The sequence below is a fragment of the Leptosomus discolor genome, chromosome 3 (genome assembly GCF_034619465.1).
Source record: "Leptosomus discolor isolate bLepDis1 chromosome 3, bLepDis1.hap2, whole genome shotgun sequence".
Taxonomy (NCBI): domain Eukaryota; kingdom Metazoa; phylum Chordata; class Aves; order Leptosomiformes; family Leptosomidae; genus Leptosomus; species Leptosomus discolor.
The window spans coordinates 57533871-57554030 of record NC_141393.1 but is presented as its reverse complement, the minus strand read 5'-3'; the positions used below and the strand labels follow the sequence as shown (position 1 = coordinate 57554030).

The 20160-nt window shown below is 47.5% G+C and overlaps 2 protein-coding genes across 2 annotated transcripts; one reads left to right on the top strand and one right to left on the bottom strand.

Moving 5' to 3' along the window:
* Window positions 1-1396: 1396 nt before the first annotated feature.
* On the top strand, window positions 1397-9877 carry DHCR24 (24-dehydrocholesterol reductase). The gene is made up of 9 exons (XM_086463326.1): window positions 1397-1627; window positions 2937-3092; window positions 3530-3635; window positions 3906-4024; window positions 4115-4378; window positions 5181-5324; window positions 6292-6489; window positions 7223-7401; window positions 9724-9877. Exons 1-9 carry the CDS (start codon window positions 1397-1399, stop codon window positions 9875-9877), a joined length of 1551 nt encoding a protein of 516 aa, XP_086319452.1.
* A 5027-nt stretch (window positions 9878-14904) lies between these two features.
* CIMAP2 (ciliary microtubule associated protein 2) lies at window positions 14905-19029 on the bottom strand. The gene is made up of 6 exons (XM_086463021.1): window positions 19024-19029; window positions 18822-18962; window positions 18344-18505; window positions 17993-18121; window positions 16886-17065; window positions 14905-15039 (listed from the first exon to the last, which is right to left on the bottom strand). The coding sequence occupies exons 1-6, from the start codon at window positions 19027-19029 to the stop codon at window positions 14905-14907; spliced, it is 753 nt and encodes a 250-aa protein (XP_086319147.1).
* Between the last annotated feature and the right edge of the window lie 1131 nt (window positions 19030-20160).

Sequence of the window (20160 nt, the reverse complement as noted above, 5' to 3'; positions counted from 1 at the left end):
TCAAAACAGTGTTTACACTGAAGGTACAAATATCTCTTTATCAATAAATGATACTGTTATCCAATAAGCCCTGCATTTGATCACACTCAGATCAACAATAATTATTTATCTCCTTCAGAGAGGTTAAAATAACCTCTTTTAGGGCATGAGAAACTTCTTTTCCAAGGTGTGGCTGCTTGCCATAGCTGAGCTCTGGACCTCGATGCAGTGATCCTGCAACAGCCAAAGGCAAAGGTATTTGTCCTGCTGACAGAGGAAGAGGCACCCTGACACCTTAGTGTGCCGCGTCACCACGGTATCATCCTCACAAAACATTTTGACACCATGTCCCTCTCTGAACCCAGCAGTGCTTCGGCTGGGACTCCTTGCCGTTCCAGGGTCCCTGACAGTGCTGCGCTTTATCAGCATCTCCTGGGGCAGTCACTGCCTGCTGGGCACCTCTGCCACTGTCCTCTCAAACAGCACACCTCCTGAGGGACACAATGGATTTTAGCTCAAAAAAAAAAAAGCCTTATCTTCTTCATAGACTTTATACAACTTCCCTCCTGCCGCTCCATTGTGGAGACGAATTTTCTGCCAGGGTTTTAGAGAGCAAGCTGTGTTTTGGAGGCAGCTATCTCCTTCTTCCTCCTACAAAGCGGACCGTATGGCACATTTGACTTTCTGTAGGAGACACCTGCACTGCCAGGTTTACTGGTACCCAAAACGCCATCATTAGGGCGCACAAGAGAGGTGATTTGTTCCTGATCCCCAACACAAAGGCATCAGGGCGAGCCCCTTACTCAAGGGATGCTGGCCACCACAGCACCTCCACCACAGAGCTGCCAAGGGCCTGTCCCCAGCCCCATAACCCCTCAGCCCTGACTGGGTGGGAGCCTCCCCTGCCTCAGGCCCTGTCCCCTGCCCCACACGCCACTCCATCCCTGCTTCAGGCCCCGTCCCCCGCCTCATGACCGGTCCCTACCCCTGGCCGGGGGTCTGACCCTGCCCCAGGCCCCCCCTCCCAGCTTGGCCGAGGGTCTGACCGTGCCCCAGGCCCCCCTCCCAGCCTGCCCAGGGCTCCCCTCGGCCCACCGCTGCCCCTAGGGGGGTACGGACGCCCTACGGCGGGGGTGCAGCCGGCCGGGGAGGGACGGCGTCCGAGGCGATAAGGGGAGAGCGGGGTCCGCAGCGCTCAGCCAATCGGCGCCTTTAGCGCCTGGTCCGATCTCCTCGGAGCTCTGTCATTGGCCGCTCCCCTCCCCTCGCCTCACGGCGGAGTCCGGCCGCGGCCAATGGGACGTGGGGGCGAGGGGAGAGGGGCGGGGCCGGGCGGCGAGCGCGCGAGCAGCGGGCGCGGCATGGCGGGGTCCCGGCGGCCGTAAAGGAGCGGGCGGGCGGGCGGGGAGCGGTCGCCATGTCGCCGGTGTGGTCGCTGGGCGCGGGGCTGCTGCTGCTGCTGCTGTGGGTGCGGCACCGTGGGCTGGAGGCCGTGCTGGTGCACCACCGCTGGGTCTTCGTCTGCCTCTTCCTCCTGCCGCTCTCCATCCTCTTCGATGTCTACTACCAGCTGCGTGCCTGGGCCGTCTGGCGCCTGCACAGCGCCCCGCGGCAGCACGCCCAGCGCGTCCGCCACATCCAGGCGCAGGTGAGGCCCGGACGGACCCCTTCCCCGGGGCGGCTTTGCGGGAGGAGAGCTTCCCCCCCCTCCCCGTCCCGCCCCTTGCCAGCCTGCGCCCCCGCTGGGTGCGCACCGGGGCTGCCGGCGGGGAGGCGCTTACCCGCTTACCCCCCGCCCCGAGCCGGGGCAAAATCCAGCCTTGAATGCGGTTGTGGCAGTCGGAGAGGGAAAGAGCAAACGGATAAAAGCCAGCGGGTGTTTCTGGCCCTGTCGGGTTTTGGTTGGGTTTGTTTTTTTTTTCCCTTGTCTGAAACTCCTCTCGAAGTTGCGGCGCCGACATCTGGCCAGTCCAGATGCGGCTGTGCGGCTGCCGTCGCTGGAACGGCCTTAGAGAGGGGCTCTGGCTCTCGCTGTGCCCTCACACGGCTTAGGCACGGGCGTGTGTAACATGAAAATGTTGGTGTTTGAATGGTTGGCTTAATACTCTATTTTAACACCACTTACATCCAGCTTCGGCACTGTTGGTTCCAAGAGATGATTGAAGGGGAGGTGAAACTTTTCTTCCACCCAGAAATGCCGATGTCTTTAATATTTCTGTGCTCTCTGGTATTTATGGTAATTCTGACACATCTACGTCTGTTTTCTTCCTTGGCTCTTATGTTCATTGCAGATGGATATTAACATGCACAGAGTTATTCTTTGAGGGTTTGGGGTTGGGTTTTTATCAGAGCTGTAGTAGCAGTTGAGCTTTGAAGAAAGTGCTACAATTGATGTTTGTTCTCCAGGTGGTAACCACTGTGGCTTTGCGAAACTCCTGCATCATGTATAGCTTACACGTTTTACTTCTCAGCTTTTCTCTCTGCCTGTGCATTTGCAGGCTCAGAGCATTTTTTGTGTGTTTAGAAGGAGGAGGCATTATTTCATTAGCCTTCACAAAACTAAGATTATTTATGCCAGTGATAATACCTCACTTAGAGTATAGGTTTTCCCATGGATTTCTAAAACTCTTTGTTAGTTTCTTGCTAGTTTTCTGAATCCTGTCTCCAAAAAAACCCCAAATCTACAGAGTATTAGAAATGCTTCCTCTACATAACTAGAACCCTTTGGTGGTATTTTATTTAGTTCAGATGCAGGAGACTTCCAGAGCATCACTTCTCAACACAGAGACATCCAGGCTTTGTCACTTGCAGGTTACATGCAGGTAGAGAAGTAACAATATTTCTGAAGGTTTTTTCACAGCAAGGGAAAAATGCTTCTGGTGTACATTATTGCTTCTGGTGTACATTATTGATGACATGTGTATGCCTTACAGTGTCAGTTCTGTTACCTCTTGCAGGTTCGGGAATGGAAAAATGAAGGCAGCAAAAGATACATGTGCACTGGCCGGCCTGGCTGGTTGACTGTGTCACTTCGTGTTGGGAAATATAAGAAGATTCATAAGAACATTGTGATTAACTTAATGGATGTTCTGGAGGTGGACAGTGAAAGACAGGTAACAAATTAATCGGAAAGCTTTCGTAATAATGAAGTTTACAGCTTTTTTTACTGTATTTGTAGCTGAAGAGGAGATTAAATTCCATAAAGAACAAAGGATTTTTGTAGCAGTAGCCGCACCAAATTTCAGGTTTTACAGTGTGCGCTTGGATCGTTCTATCCAAAATCACAGCATATGGAATTGCTTAGCTTTTATGTGCTGAAGTCTAAAAGACCAGATTGATTTATGGTTTTGGGGACTGAGCAACAAGATGTTGAGGCAGAGGAGGAATCACTAAACAGTTTCAACTATTTTTAGTAGTGCTCCTAGGAAAGCAAGTCTCTGAATTCTGATAACAGATGGAAGTACAATCCAGTTAGCCGCATTTTGTCGTCGTTAATGCTGAACACTTAATTAATGTTGGAGGGGGGAATTGGGGTTTTTTTGCTTTTTAGATTGTTCGTGTGGAACCTTTGGTGACCATGGGCCAGTTGACTGCACACCTGAATCCCATGGGCTGGACTATTCCTGTGGTACCAGAGCTTGATGATCTTACCGTAGGTAAGGGTCATTGTGCTTAAAAGAGATTCACTGGGTTTGCTGCATTTTCATTAGCTTTTTATTCAGTAACATCTTAATTATTTTAAAGCTTCTGGAAATACTCTGTTGAACCTTATGTTCTGTTGTGGTGTTTATGTTATAAGCACTTCCTTTTTTTTTAAAATAGTTTTAAAACTCTTGCCCCAAGCTTAAAATTGGGGTTTTGTTCTCATAAACCACCTTCATTTTGGAGTGTGCTTCATTTGATTTGTTATGTGCTCTCTTGATAAGGTGGCCTGATCATGGGAACTGGCATTGAGTCTTCATCCCATATATATGGACTTTTTCAACACACCTGTGTGGCCTATGAACTTGTTCTTGCTGATGGAAGCCTTGTGAGATGTTCACCAGTAAGACAAAATGTTATTTTGCTATCATTTACAATGTCATTGACAGTTATCGGTATGGATATATGATTCAGTATGACATACTTTTTGCAGACTGAAAATTCAGACCTATTTTATGCAGTGCCTTGGTCTTGTGGTACTCTGGGTTTCCTGGTTGCAGCAGAAATAAAAATGATTCCTGCCAAGAAATATGTCAAAATCCATTACGAGCCTGTGAGAGGACTGCAGAAGATTTGTGAAAAGTTTACTGAAGAATCTAAGAAAAAGGAGAATAGCTTTGTGGAAGGACTTCTGTATTCTTTGGAAGAAGCAGTCATCATGACAGGAGTCTTGACTGATGATGCTGAGCAAAGCAAGGTAAATAAAGGGAAGTTACTCACAAAGAAAAAAAATACCCACAAAGTTTTATCTGAAGCTGTACTATATGCCAGTATAAAACCACAATCATACAAGATTGGACCAATCTCTTAACTTGGGATTAAAAGTTAGATCTGTCCATCAGAATATTTTAAATTACAGTTCTTTGTTACTACCACAGAGTCTGTACTCTAAATCTCTTCAGTTGATACAAAATGACCCACTGATTTCATTATTCTAGCAAATAATTTAGCGCACAGCTTTTTCATTGCAGTACCTAAGGAGGAAGAGAAGAATCTTTTCTTATATCCAGAACAGTGCTGTTTTAAACTGCTGTTATTCGGAGTAATTCTTTTCCCAGCAAGCCTTTGATACAGTCAATATTGCTGAAACATATCAGGGACATTTACAGGAGGGACATGCTAATCATTCACTGTGTACCTCAACCTGGATGTTTTTCCTCAGCCATAATGAGACTTTGGATTAATGATGGGTTGAGAGATTGGTATTTTAGGGAAGCAGTTCTGTCACGTTCATGGTTTCTTGATCAGCTTCTAACAGGTCAGCCGTAGCAAGCCTTATTTAAATTAAACCTTAATGGCAAGAAAGGTAAGAAGGAGCCATGCATGTGGAGAAATGAAGGCTCCCTAGATCTCCTGTGACAGTCTCATTCAAACTGCCACAGAGGGTATAACGTTGATTCTTCACAGTGAAGGAATTTGGGGACATATTTAATGTTGTCTAGTAAGGTGTAACTGTTACCTGTGTTGGTGTTTGCTAATGGATGTGTGTTTTCTTGTAGATAAACAGAATTGGCAACTACTACAAGCCGTGGTTCTTTAAGCATGTGGAGAAGTATTTGAAAGCTGACAGGACTGGAATAGAATACATTCCCTCAAGGCATTATTACCATAGACATACACGCAGTATCTTCTGGGAGCTCCAAGTAAGACCAGTTCCAAATTTAAAATAACATCTGCAGGAAGGTACTCTGCTCTTTTCCAGTGTAGGTACAGTGTACCTTCTTCCCCTTCGCAATGCTTCTGTCTGTTTCTGTCTGCTTCTGACAGAAAAAAAATCAGTTTATGACAAATTTAAGAGTCCTGCATTTGGGAAAAACAAATCCAAAGGCACTTTTGTATATATAAGGTGCTATATCATAACCTCCGCATTTCCGTTTTAGTGCTTTTCTGAATTTAGAGCTTAAGCACATATTTCAGTGTTAAGCTTTTATAGCTACTAAGTGATTTCCAAAGGCAGACAGCAGAAAAAACCTGAATGGGAAATTACGGCTGAAAATTTGCCCTGCCTAAGCTCAGAATACTGATTATACAGTAAGGTCATTACTTTGTATTTCATAGATGTATTTGTTGTGATGTGCACTTACACAAAACTTTTACTGGGCATTCTGAAAGATTACCATTGCTACATTTTGAATCTCTGGAGTGAGATACCAGATCCTTTCAGCTCCCAGAGAAGTTAAACAGGAGTTGGCTGTGCAGGAAGTACTTAAAATTTTACAGCTTTAAAATCCTTTTAAGAACTGATGTTGTATGTGTTTATTCCTGCAAGAGCTCTTGAGTTTAGCTCCTTATGCACTCCTTCCTTATGTGTTTTAAGATAATAGCTGTTCTCTGAACTTCATTCTCTGAAGGTATTTGGAGCTGAGTACATTGTGATTCATATGGCTAAATATCAGTCGTTGTAACTAGAGAAGGCTCAGGGAATGGCTGTGTGGCTAAGTTCAGTCCAGGCCTCTCTTGTTCATGTTTGTATTATAGTAGTTTAGCAAAAGTATCAGCAGCTAAATTTATTGAAAATCTGGCTTAATAGTGCACTGAGGATTCTGAAGTATTGTCTTGTGATTCACTTATGCATTCTCAAGTCAACCTTTTTTTCTTTCCTCTTTAAAGGATATCATTCCTTTCGGCAATAACCCCATTTTCCGTTACCTCTTTGGCTGGATGGTTCCTCCAAAAATCTCTCTGTTAAAACTCACGCAAGGAGAAGCTATTCGAAAGCTGTACGAGCAACACCATGTTGTACAGGACATGTTGGTGCCAATGAAGAGCCTTGAAAAATCTATCCAAACCTTCCATGTTGACCTTAATGTAAGAGCATCTGTTTTTATGATGCAGCGAATCTTGGACCGTGTGTGATAAGAACTGTGACTGTTGATCTTAAGACAGACATAATAGTCTGCTGGTGTAAAAGGTCGTTACTGTACCCTGGGGAGTACTGCACTTTGCAAGTCTGTGAGGCAAGGCTACAGAAGAAATGACCACAGTCAGATTCAAACTTTAGCAGGAGGCCAACACTTCTAAAAGATCTTACCACTTAGGAAAACTTGAACTGATTTTTTGTTCACCTGAAATGACTGCCAGTCTCAGTAAACCCCAGTGGTGGGAATTAATTTCCCTTTCTTGCTTTTATTTCTGAATTTATTTTAGTCAATATAAGAAGTACGAACTTGGCAATTTCAATTTTGGACTGACCTGGAAAAAAAACCTCTTCGTTCTTTTTCCTCAGAATGTGTTGCTTTGGGATCAGGAATGGGTGCATTTTTTTTTTTTTTTTTTTTCATTTCAAATATATAAGGGGGAGGAGTTGTAATTCTGGGAGGACACAGCACATACTCTGAGCATTTCTGTCCATTTGTGTTGTGGGGATTAGAAAGTGGAGCTAAGAACCACCGCAAGACAAATGGAAAGGAAGAGCTGTGTAATTTCAATCCCAAATTGGGAAGAAATTGTCTTAACTCTTCATTTTGTCACCTTTATTAAGAGATAGCTTAAAGGATTGTTTATATCAAATAAGTGATAAAATGTTTTTTTACCTCTGCAGGTGTACCCGCTTTGGTTATGTCCTTTCATATTGCCCAATAACCCTGGTATGGTCCACCCAAAAGGGGATGAAGCGGAACTCTACGTGGATATAGGAGCTTATGGAGAGCCCAAAAGGAAACAATTTGAAGCCAGGGCTTCAATGAGGCAAATGGAAAAGTTTGTAAGAAGTGTGCATGGGTAAGGATCCTACTCCTTAGAACAGTAATAATGCCATAAAACTGACACCCATGTAGTTTAATCACAGTTACTTAATCCCGCAGAACTTTAATGTTGCAATAATTTAACAACCACCGTAATTGAAACTAAGTTTAATTACTAATTTTGATGTTATGGTTTTAAAATATGCTTTTGCTTTCATTATTTGGTTGCAAAACCAAACAAATGAGCATACTGACTAAAGTTCTTGTGGTGTTATTTGGGAGCTGGGTAGCTTCAGGTCGCGTGTGCATCTTTTCAGCTCCATGCTGCCCTAGGAGTAGACTCCCTGTTGCAATATGCAAAATACATCCATGCAACCAGGTGCAGAAGGACCTCAGCGGGTCTGGGCTGACTGTACATAAACCAGTTGCTGTCCAGAAGTGGTGTTGGCATGAGTGGGTGACCGCTCTCGGCAGGGCTGGCTGGCGCAGCCCTCGGGAAGGCAGCCGCTGAGCTTGCACACTGAGGCTGACTTGTTCCAGGCTGGTTCAGAGCAGGGGCAGAGCAAATGCTCTTTTGGCCGCAGTTGGCTGTAGTCCCTCCAAGGATCCCACAGGCTGTTAAAGTCTGGACCGCTTCCCTGCCTGCCCTTGGGACCGTTCTGCTCCCTGCAGTCCTCGCAGTGACGTGCTGCAGCTCTGCCTCGACCTTGTGCTGGTGTGCCCTTACACAGGGAGGCCAGCCTTGACTCTCCCCCGCTGTCCCTGGGCAGTGGTGGGAGTCTTTCCTCCCTCACAACTTCCGTAGCTTCCTTTTCTCTGCCCTGATTCCTATTACACAGGACCGGAGTAGGCGTGAGATATGTGCCCACCATCTGTCACAGACTCGTGCCAGCCTAATTTGCCGTAGTAGTGCCAGCGGAGGAGCAGTTACAGTCTTGTTTCTCAGGAACAAAAAACAACTACATGGTATTTTTACACCATCGGTATAATTTAGCCACATTTCTGTTTTGACCTACTTCTCAGTCTAACAGTGATTATATCCCGTGCGGCTAAGTAACAATGGGGAGTCTGCTTCGAGATGATTTGGAGAGTGTAAATGACTTTTAGCTGAAGTAAGTGATCTGCCAGAGAACAAAGGAACACAAAATTAATTCTAAGCTTTTTTTAATCAACTTGAAATTAAGCTTTTTAATTTAAAGCTCTTTACTAACAAAGTTTTGTTTCTTCTCTACCTGTCACTGGGAAATGAACAATGGATAAATGCTTAATCTTACAGTTTTGTAATCACACACAACAATAGAGCTTTTATGTAACAGTTGTGTGTCACTGCTGGGCTCTGATGCTAGCTGCATTTTAGAGCACACAGTATGAAAGTAAGGAAGAGTCCACAGCTAAATAAGGGTTTAATTTATTTTGTAAATGGACCTTTGTTACAACTGTGCTTCATTTACACTATACATTTATCTTCTTGGCCTGGTCTGAGCTGGCAGGCTTTTGCCTTCCCAGTTACATTCTCAATGTCCAGTTCAAAGAAACTGTAAAAAGTCAAAGAACTTATTGCTACATCTGCCTTGAATGCATTTCGTAACGCAGGCCGATACGAGACGTTGTGACTGTACCTCCATGGGTCATAAGAAAGCATGCAGAAAAAATACTTTTTTTTTTTGAAGCTGGAAATGAAAGGTTTTGGATGGAGGAAAAAGGAAGGCAGTCTTTCAAAAGCAGTTAGAAAAGTATTTTTCAGGGAGAATTTAGGTTATGTGTGATTTTCAGTGCAAGCAGCCAGACTCTTGATTTGGGGGAACTTTTGAAGTTCTCTCTAGACTTGTGTTTCTGTGAACGCAAGTTGTCAGAATACAAGTTGTCAGAAGATTTGGCTGCACACCGTTAGGATGCCTAAACATGAACCACTGTTTCAGATGCATGTTTTAGTCCTGCTGCTTTTCTCTTTGTAGTAGCAAAACTAATGAAGGTATCAATACCATGATGGCTAAAGAAGTGTTCTGAACCATACTTTAAAAGCAATGGTTGTTTTAATTGCTTTTTTTCCCCATATTCTGCTTCACCAAAATGACTATAGCAGTGTTCTGGTGTTTTCACCATTATGTGTTATTTCCTCTTGGGAAGGAGATCATGGTAACGTTAAGTCCACAAAATCTAATTGGCCAAATGTCCCAGCATAATCCATGTGAGCAATTACATTTGCTTGTTTTTAAAAACTCTGTTTGATGGGGTTTTTTTGTTGAATATTTGTGTGCCCTGATTGGTTTTTTTTTTTTTAAATATTCTATTTCAAATCTTGTGGCACAATTAATATTGAATCTCTGTCTCTTTTGTGTGTTTTTTTTTCCCTCCCCAGTTTCCAGATGCTGTATGCAGATTGCTATATGACCCGTGAGGAATTCTGGGATATGTTTGATGGTTCGTTGTACCACAAGCTGAGGGAGCAAATGAATTGCAAGGATGCCTTTCCAGAAGTGTATGACAAAATCTGCAAAGCTGCAAGGCACTGAGCCTGGATGATCTAATCAAGCAATCAGGGAAAGATGAATTTACCTATAGCTAGTCAGTATATCCTTCAAAAAAAAGCTTTATTGCTCTCCAAATAAGCTCACTCTTGTTGATGTTTAAAAGTATGAATTCCTGCTTTATAAATTTATGTTTAGTATTTCTTCATATGCTTTAAAACCAATTTTCCAAAATCAAAGTGATTGTTTTTAAGAAATCTTAAGTGCTTGCCTTTGTATCTAATGTAGTGACATAGGCGAATTCACCTATTTCCAAGCATAAGAAGAATAATTGGAAAGGATGAAGATGCTGGAGTTACACCAGCTGTGTACTATAGCTATATTTAACATCACTTTTGAAAACGGTAGGGAGGGCTCAGAAATAGGTGCCAAAGCTGAACGCATTGTCATATCTGTCATTTGCCTCCGGTCGGTAACCTGTAGGACAGCTCGGCGGCGGTACCGGAATCTTCCAGCTGCACAGCACTGCATGATAGTGCGCGGTGCGGTACCGCTGGGGTTACGCTCGACAGTCAAACTCCCTAACGGTGGCTTCGCTTTCAAACATGAGCATCGAGGTGTGAAGAAAATGCTTTTTACTTGTGCCTATCAGATTTGTACCGATTTTGATGGTAAAGTGTAAGTGGATGTAGGTTTTAGGTACTTTGTAATTGGCTGACAGTGCATTGGGCTTTTTGCCCCAAAATACCAATGTTCTGGCTTCATAGACTACTGAAAAAAATGCTGCTATTTCATATAGCCAGGTTTTCATTTCAGTTTTTACTCATAGTGTGTCACTTTATTTGGATTTGTTTTGGTTTGCTTTTTTTGGGGGTGGAGTTTGATTGTTCTTTAATTTTAGTGCCTTATAAATACTCAGTTGGAGGAAGACCTGAGTTATTTCAGACCATTCTGTCCTGGCCGGTAGGAGAAGGAAGTCAAGGCTTTATTTATATGAGGTTTGTTAGAGCAAGTGGCTGTGGATAAGAACTTTGGTTGTGAATCTTGATACACACAGGCTTTGGTTCTGACTCGAGTGACATTTTTGCATTTTGTTTTAGCTGGATTAGATTGATAGGCTTTGTAAAAGGACTGTTTCAGTCACCTGGACAGGAAATCAACAGCAAGTACTGTTCAGTTCCCCTTCTGCTGCTCGCTGGTGAGAATGGCACAGTCACACACTTCATACAATCAAGTGTAGAAGTGTGGAAGTGTTTTGACCCTGTAGCCAGAAACATGGTTCCAAACCAAGCCCGTGTCTTGTCCACATAGTACTTAAAATTGTTACTTGAAACCTTACTGAGCTTGAGGGAAAAGAAAGTAATTTCCTTGAGGCTTGCATCAGGGGTAACATCAACTTTTTAAACAGTTACCAGTGGGAGGCGTTGCAGTTTTTATATGAGTGCTAAACCAATGATTTTATTTATTGATAGATGGATGTTTGTGGTCCAGATGAAACCAATGATAAAGCAGTAACAAGAAGAAGCTTGGCCTGTTACGCAGTGATGTGTGCTGGGCAAATTGTGTGCAAATAAGGTACCCCTTAAAATCCCACGCAGGGGACGGGTAGCAGGGGCAGCCTGCCCAGGGGAGACGCAGCCGCTGCAGAGCACCTGCAGTGCTGCCCAAGCCACGGAGCCGGGCAGGCGGTGGAGCTGTGTCAGTGATCCAGGAGTGTCTGCTACACCATTCCAGGCTTCGGAGTGCACATAAAGGCAAACGCTGTTTCTAGGGGTGTAGGCTGCCCTCCTGCCCCTGTGAGGGAAGCCCAGTGCCTGTAAGATAAACTGCACAGAGCAAGAACAGGGTTGGTTAGCTTGTAAAGGGCGATGTTAAAACAGCTAGAGGATATGCAAATACTTTTACTTAGGCTGTGTTTCTTTCACTTATGTACTGATGATCTCTAGGTATGCACTGCATTTGTTTTTCTTCACTCTTAATTTATTGGCAAACTTTGTATGACGTGATTGGGTACTGTTAACTGTATCAGTCATGCACATGCATAATTGCTGTTGCTCTTAATTCTTGGTTGTACGGGCTGTTTAAAATAAAGATCTAGCCAGCGTACTGTTCAAAGTGGTGTCTTCTAATTAATGATTACTTACCTTTCAACGGTTCTGCTTATTTCTTGTGCTTATTGTATTGCTACAAGTGCCCAGCGATTGCTGAGAAAAGCTGCTGTCTGGGTAAGAGACTAGAGGCATTGTTGGGAGATGAGGACCCTGGTGCTGCAAACAGCTTTGAAGGAATGTCTTTGAAGTCTGTGAGTCTACGCTTATCTCTGCCCCAAGACACACCTGTACAAAACAAATGCCTTATAGCTGAGCCTTAACCCTCAGTTATGCCCCACTAACTCCGCATAGCCTCATGATGCCAATTATCCTGATTCCTGCCCCCGCCCTTGCCTCATTCTTTCCCTGTGACATTTTGTCCAAGGAGCACAAAACCCCATTTTGGATTTAGGTGCTACAGCTGTTGACATGGATAGCTACTTCATGCTTCTCACTTCACACTACTAAATCTAATCCCTGGTTTGAATGAGCAGCGACAGAAGCAAGGATGAAGATTCAGTGCCTTCTTCAGCCTGAGCACCTTCACATCCACATCTCCTGTTTCCTTGCCTTCACAGCAGCTCTGTAGGCTTAGTCAGCCCCTCCCTCAGTCACCGCTGGTGCATCCTCTTCCAATGATCCCTTCCCAGAGAAGAAGCTCCTGGGCTTTCTCCTGAAATCCAGGCTGCCAAATGCCTCAGGCCCACTGAAACCATAGTTCAGGTGCCAAAGCCCTGTGTTCCTTTAATCGCATTCTGTGTTGGCCCTGACTTGTGCTGCATTTCACAGTCCTCTCTCGTTAACCCAGCAGTGTTTCTGCAGCCTACTCTCACCCACATCACTGCTTGGGCATTTGCCTTCAGAGACCTCCTTCCTCCTTTGCTTGCCTCACTAGAACAATAATCAGGATTTCCTTAAATCACTGCAGTTTTACCTGTGTTCAATTATCTCCCCCACCAAAGGATAACTGCAGATTAATTAGCATACTTAATCAGCCACAACTAACATGTAATTACACCTAGATTTAATTATTCCAGTTCGGTCTAAACTAGTACAAGACTTCACAAAGGTTAACTCTAAGTGAACCAGTGTACTCCCGGTACATTTTTGCGCCCATCCTTCGTTACCCCTGACACAGCTCTCTCTTCATTTCACTTTTTCCGTTGCCTCTAGGTTTAATAGCCACAAAACTTGGAGTGGTGACACAAAATCTCCTCTAATCCCTCCAGCTGTTGATAAACATCAGCATTGTTAATTTAAGGGAAGCTGTATGTTACAGCTTGTGCTGAAGATCCTTGCACACAGCTACTTTAAAGATGGCACGGGACAGGTATGAAGGTCTGACTACTCTACTTCGCTACAGTACTGCTTCCTCAGACCTAACTCTGCTGAGTTGTACTGGTAGACCTGGGGGTCTTCAGCTGTGGTACCACCGTGCCCGTAACAGGTATGTGCAACTTCTTTAAGCAGCGTTGTTTGAAAGGAAGTGTTTAACAACACAGAATGAGCTGTGTGTGCCAGCGGACCTTCCCTCGGAGGACATGCAGTATCTGGCATCCTCTTCTGAACTATGTCATTTTTATAAAGGCCAAGGTGGAAATTATTAATTACTCAACAGAAAAGTTAGGCTGCTGATTGTCTAAGAGTGTTTTATTACCATAGAATGAGACTTTAGTTGTTTCCTATATCAACTTGCATGCCAGCATGCTGTCTTTTCATCTACCCTGTCTCATCTGCTGGCGTGTCTGCCATTTATTCACCAATTTGGGCTTTCCAGCACCATCTTATGTTTGAAAAATAGTGATCTCTTCAGAGGTATCTGGACGATGTGAAGCAGAAATCAAATCACGTCAGTTGTTTTTAGCAACAGGCTTGAGCCGCTCACTGTGGAAAGAGGATGTGATTCATTGGACTCAAATTATTGGCTGGATTAATCTCATAAGTCTTAACAAGCATGGAGGTGAACAGAGCTCTTAAAAGCCTAGCTATTCCCTTAAAAGTATAGCTGTAGCTTGAAAAGTGACTTTTGGAACTAGTGCTATTTGGTCAGAGAGATGCATTTAAATTCCAAGTCCTGCTCACTGTTCAGATTTTTTTTTGATTCCTACTGGAACAGCAGGATTAACAAAGCTGGGCAACGTCGAAAGCCAGATTTCATTATGCTTTCGCCATCACAGGATAGCTAACTTCTGGCTGCCCCGCTGAAAGCTGCCAAGTTATATTCAGCCAAGACCGATTTCTAACTACTCTCTGGAGATCAAGAAAGACCTTTGCAGAGCTGTCAGTCCGTAGTGCCACCGCAGCAATTTGCTAATCTTGGCCACAAGCAAAGGTGAGGGCGGAGGGCTATCCTGAGGGCTCTCATTAGTAGAGTTCCTAACTGCTTCACTGGGTTTTCACGCTAGCAATTTCAAAGCGCTTTGTGGCGAAAGTGAGCCTTGCTATCTGCCTTACTCAGATGGGTAAACCAAGGCACAGCCTGAGGAGGTGATTTTTGTTCGGGGCCATTGAGCAGTCCAGTACTGGCACTGGAAATGAGTTCAGCCAGCCTGATTACCCATCTGCCTCCCAGTTCCTTCCCAGGCTGCCTCCCCTAACTCAATGGAAACTGTTTGCCCGCACCACCACTGCAGGCAAATTGCATTTCACAAGGTGCAACAACCCTGGCATCTGTGAAGTGCCTGGTGAGCCAGTAGTTCTTTAAACATTCCCACTAGCTCTACGTGGTGAGGAAGCACGAAGCTCTCCTCTCTTTCCTGGGAGCAGACAGGCAGAGCAATGCCAACCTCCTTGTCCACAGAGTGAACTTGTGGTGGGGCTGGAGAGTGTTTCTCAGTCCCAATGCAGTGCTTTCACTACACGATCACCCCATCTCACATCAGTTGTAGTGTCAGTAACATGCACTCAGACTCCTCATGGCTGCTCAAGGTGATTTTCCTGTAAGCCAGTGTGAAACCACTTACAGCCCCTTGTCTGTCAGGTTTACCCCAAGTAGGCATCCCGCTTCAAGTTGCTGAGGTACTGCTGCACATCACATCGGTACAGGGACTCGTATCTCATTTTCTGAGGGTATTTATCATGCTTGGTGATGTCGTAGCGACCAACACCTACAGGGTTCTGGAAGGAGGAGGTCTCGTGCTTCCCCATCCACAGGCAGTGGGGGGGATGCAAGTGGGGCAAAACCAGGTGGTGCCTTCACGTGGCCAGGCCTTCAGTTGCAAAAAATCATAGAATCATAGAATTGTTTAGGTTGGAAAAGCCCTTTAAGATCATCAAGTCCAACCGTTAACCCAGCACTGCCAAGTCCGCCCCTAAACCACATCCCTAAGCACCACATCCACACGTCTTTTAAATACCTCCTGGGATGGTCACTCAACTACTTCCCTGGGCAGCCTGTTCCAGTGCTTCCAACACTTTTAGTGAAGAGGCTTTTCCTAATGTCCAGTGTAAACCTCCCCTAGCACAACCTGAGGCCATTTCCTCCTGTCCTATTGCTTGTTACTTGAGAGAAGAGACCAACACCCACCTCACTACCACCTCCTTTCAGGTAGTTGTAGAGAGCGATAAGGTCTCCCCTCAGCCTCCTCTTCTCCAGGCTGAACAACCCCAGTTCCCTCAGCTGCTCCTCATAAGACCTGTTCTCCAGACACTTCACCAGCTTCGTTGCCCTTCTCTGGACACGCTCCAGCACCTCAGTGTCTTTCTTGTTGTGAGGGACCCAAAACTGCTCACAGTACTCGAGGTGCGGCCTCACCAGTGCCGAGTACAGGGGCACAATCACCTCCCTACTCCTGCTGGCCACACTATTCGTGATACAGGCCAGGATGCTGTTGGCCCTCTTGGCCACCTGGGCACACTGCTGGCTCATGTTCAGCCGGCTGTTGACCAGCATCCCCAGGTCCTTTTCTGCCAGCCAGCTTTCCAGCCACTCATCCCAAAGCCTGTAGCGCTGCATGGGGTTGTTGTGACCCAAGTGCAGGACCTGGCACTTGGCCTTGCTAGACCTGATAGCATTTGCCTCAGCCCATTGATCCAGACTGTCCAGATCACTCTGCAGAGCCTTTCTACCTTCAAGCAGATCAACACTCCTGTCCAACTTGGTGTCATCTGCAGACTTACTGAGGGCGTGCTCAATCCCCTCATCCAGATCATTGATAAAGGTATTAAACAGAACTGGCCCCAATACTAAGCCCTGGGGAACAGTGCTTGAGACCGGCCACCAACTGGATTTAACTCTATTCACCACCACTCTTCGGGCCCAGCCATCCAGACAGTTTTTTACCCAGTGAAGCGTATGCTGATCCAAGCCATAAGCAGCCAATTTCTCCAGGAGAATGCTGTGGGAAACAGTGTCAAAGGCTTTACTAAAGTAAAGGTAGGCAACATCCACAGCCTTTCCCTCATCCACTAAGCGGGTCATCTTGATCAGGTTAGTCAAGCAGGACTTGCCTTTCATAAACCTATGCTGACTGCGCCTGATCACCTGGTTGTCCTGTAAGCCTCATGTGATGGCAGAGCTTCAGCCCCCTTCCTGCACAAACTGCCACATCAGGCCCTGTTTGCCCTCCCTGGTAACTAGCACTCCCCAGGGGCTTTTATATGTGCTGGGGGTTTTGGCTGCCATTGCTCCTGGCCCTGCCCAAGTTTTGTCTGTCGCTGTGGTGTGAACTGTGGGCTCCCGGTGGGTCTTTCAGCTGCCCGTGAGGTTCCCCTGGTTTGGGAAACCCCACTGTACACCCTGCTGGAGTACTCCATTGCAGATTGTGCCAGCGCTGGAGCTGCTCGCCTCAGTGACTGATGCAACAGCACGTGGCACACATTAATCAAACTGAGCCTATATTGCGGGGGACAGAGGAGAAGACCCGCTAATCGGTGTTAGCCCGGACAGTCCCTTTCACAAGCAGTTCTTGCTGCAGCGGTCCATAAAGAAGTCGATTAGCTCTGCGGGCTGGAGCACACTCACCAGCTGCCTACTACTAGCTGTAGTGAAGGGCTGCTGTGTCACAACCTCCTCACTGAAATGTAATCTGCAAAGTTCCCCAGCAATTACGAAGATGTCTTCAAATTTGACCTCTTTCAAGTTGCCTGTTCCCCACTCAGCTGGATAAAGGAGAGAAACTATGTGGAAGCCTGCTCCTCGTCCCTAGCCAAAGTGGACTGTGTCAAACTAAAGCTTTCCCTGTCTGCTTTGAGCACTTTAGGCTTTGTTCTGGTTCTCCATGGGGAAGCTGCAAAGATGAATACAGCTCCAGGAACATGTACTAATGGAAGGGCTGCTACCTGCACTGGCTCTGCAACGTGCTGCTGAAGCTGCTAGAGGAAAAAATGGCTTTCAAGTAGCAGAATATGACTTTCCAGGAGGATACAAGGAGTTTCTGGCCCCTAAAAGGACTCAAATTCAGCTGCCCTCATCCATGAAGTGCATCCGCTTGCCTGCAGCTGATGCAGAGCAAAACTAATGGGAAGGGTTGTCTGAGCATCCCTTGAAAACGGCAAAGGCCTGAGGATGCAGGCAGAGATAACGTGATCGCTGCTGAGCTCCTGCCCCTCTGCTCAGCCAAGCTCACCCGCCTATGGGCAGCACCTGCTCAGTGGTTGGTGCTCAGCGGTGGGTGCTCACCACACTGCTGTACACAGGGAGCACCTTTCCCTTGACCTGGCAGGACGTTGGGCCATGGGCCTTTATTCACCGTTCATTCTTTAGCAACCTGTGCTGGGCAAGAACAACAGCACCCAGAGAGGGACTCGTCTCATCTCTAAAGGACGGGTATCTGGTCAAGTTGCTCAGGTTTCCTCGATAATCAATGGGGAGAGAAAAGCCCCTCCTGAGGCCAGTCTGCCCTTCTATGGCCACCTAATGGAGGACTTCTACAGGGGTCCTGCTCCATTCAGAGGGCACACCTAACATTTAGCTGGCTGAAGCTGGTGAGGAGTGCCCACCTTTACTTTGGCTCAGAAGAGTTTTGTCCTCTCCCAGGGGTGCTAGTAATGGACTGGGGGTGGTCATGGAGGAAGCTCAGAGCCTGACTGTTCCTGCATCCCTCTCTCACTGCTGTGTCCATCCACTCACCTTGTTGCCAGTAAAGAGGCGGTAGGACCTTCTGTCAAATCTCTTGGCAGATGACCAGAATGGTATTTGGCTGGAGTACACTGATCTCTCAATGGGCTTTGGGTTGTAGGAGCCTGGCCCCACCATGTACTGCACAGAAGAAAACCTGTTACACTTCAGTTTTCTCATAAAAAGAGATGCACAACGTCAGAGAGCCATCCATCCATCCATCCATCCATCCATCCATCCATCCATCCATCCATCCATCCACCCATCCACCCAGGGCCTAATGCATCCCCATTCCAGGCACCCAATGCACCACCGGGGATGCCAGTGACACCAGCTGGTGCCAATGTCCATGCTCCCACTGACCGCCTCCCTCGGGCACTGGCTGAGCGTGGCCCAGAAGATTCTCTCCGTGGGGCAGCACGGGTTCCTCGGCAGGGTGCTGAAGCAGCCTTTCTTGTTCTCCTTCAACATCAGCTCATCCACGAAACCCTTGACAGTGCCAGTGCTCAGCTCGGTGCCTCTCCTCTGCTGGGACAAGGGAGTGGCATGAGAAGCCCAGCCGCCAGTGGTCTCTCGTGCCTCCCCATCCATCCTGTGCTACAAGAGCTCAGCCCTACCACTGCTTATGGGCACCAGCCCACTCTCCTGCATGGTGCTTGCAGCCTGTTTGCTCCCCAAATGCAGCTGCATGGGCATGTTTTTCCAGAATCCAAGGGAAGTTAAAGAGCAAAATCCAAGCGGGACTGGTGCGAGGCAGCTGTCTGTCCTCATAGCAATGTGTTGCCAATGCCACGGCTTGCTGACGAACCCTGTCCGGGTGCAGGACCCCGGGGCAACGCACCTCCAAGGTGTGATGGCGACCACCAGCAGGCTTTGACCTGTTCCCCAAGAAGGGCTGGCAAGGGCTCGGGCCGCCCATATGCCGCAGCCCTTTGTCCATGCTGCTCCGCAGGTGGTAGGTGCCAGGTCCTAGGCCACTGTCCTGCAGGCACAGGGGGAAAGGTGGTGGGGGCTGCACTCAGTGGGGGACGGGACCACCCCACCAGCATGTCCCCAGGCCAAGGAGCAGGACTCACCATGGCTGCCAGCAGGGTACACCTGGCTGTCCTGCTATCCATCAGCCCTCATGTGCTGGCAGAGCGCTTGTCCCTCTCATCGAGGCGGGTGTAGGGATTCCCATACACACCAGGGCCAGGGAAGCAGTCCTGCGGGAGAGGTGGGGTGGCCATGGGCAGCCTTGGCAAGGGGGGGCAGTCCCCAGTGCAGCAGGAAGAGATGGTGCCCCAGGTAGCTCCGAACCCTTGCAAAAGGGCTTGTTCTTCAGAGGAGTCAGCCCGGAGCCAAGTCCTGCAGCTGGCAGGCGCCGTTCCCCAGCACCTCCCATGCCAGGGTGTGACATACCCTGTGGGCATCTCTGAACCGCGGCTCCCTCGTGTCGCAGATCCCCCGGAGGCTGGAGGGCCTTGACGCCTGCAGGAAGTCCTTGATGTTGTACGTTCCTGGGCCGAGCCTTTCCTGCTGCAGGAGGAGAGTGGGGAGGGCAAGGACGGGGCTGGCCACTCACCCCCAGCAAATGTGCATGGAGAGTGGGTGAAACCCAGCGCTGATCTGGCATTTGCGCCTCTTCGTTATCTCCTTGAACTGGAAATGGCGCAGCTGACTAAGCAAGGAGCGCTTCTCTACTCTGGCCCAGCCGGAGGCTGGTGCTTTCCCCTGCAACTCAGAGCAGGAGCACTGCTGTCAGCAGCGCCGGGATGGGAGCACGAGGCTGAGCCCATGCTCAGCCAGCCATGGCTCCGCAGCCGAGTGGAGAGGGGTAATTAGGGGAGATGGACGTGGGGATCTGCTGCTCACATCCCACTCCTCCACCAGGAAGGCGCCAGTAAGCTCCGGTGTGAGCAGCCCATGTCCCACCCTTCCACCCCAGTGTGCTCCCAGCCTGACACTGGGTTCCTGGACTGTCATGTGCAAAATGTCCCTGTGCAAGAAGCTGCTTCCGTGGGCACAGACAATCTGGGAGGTGAGACGACCTACACAGGTAAGTCCCAGCTCTCCCCATGCATTCAGGCAAGCCTCACCTGGCTGTTCATGTCCCCAGGGGGCGCCTGCAGCCCCACGCTGGCAGGTCTGGCCCCTAAGGGCTGTGGGGATGGTGGCAACCCTCGCCATGGCAGCCGTCA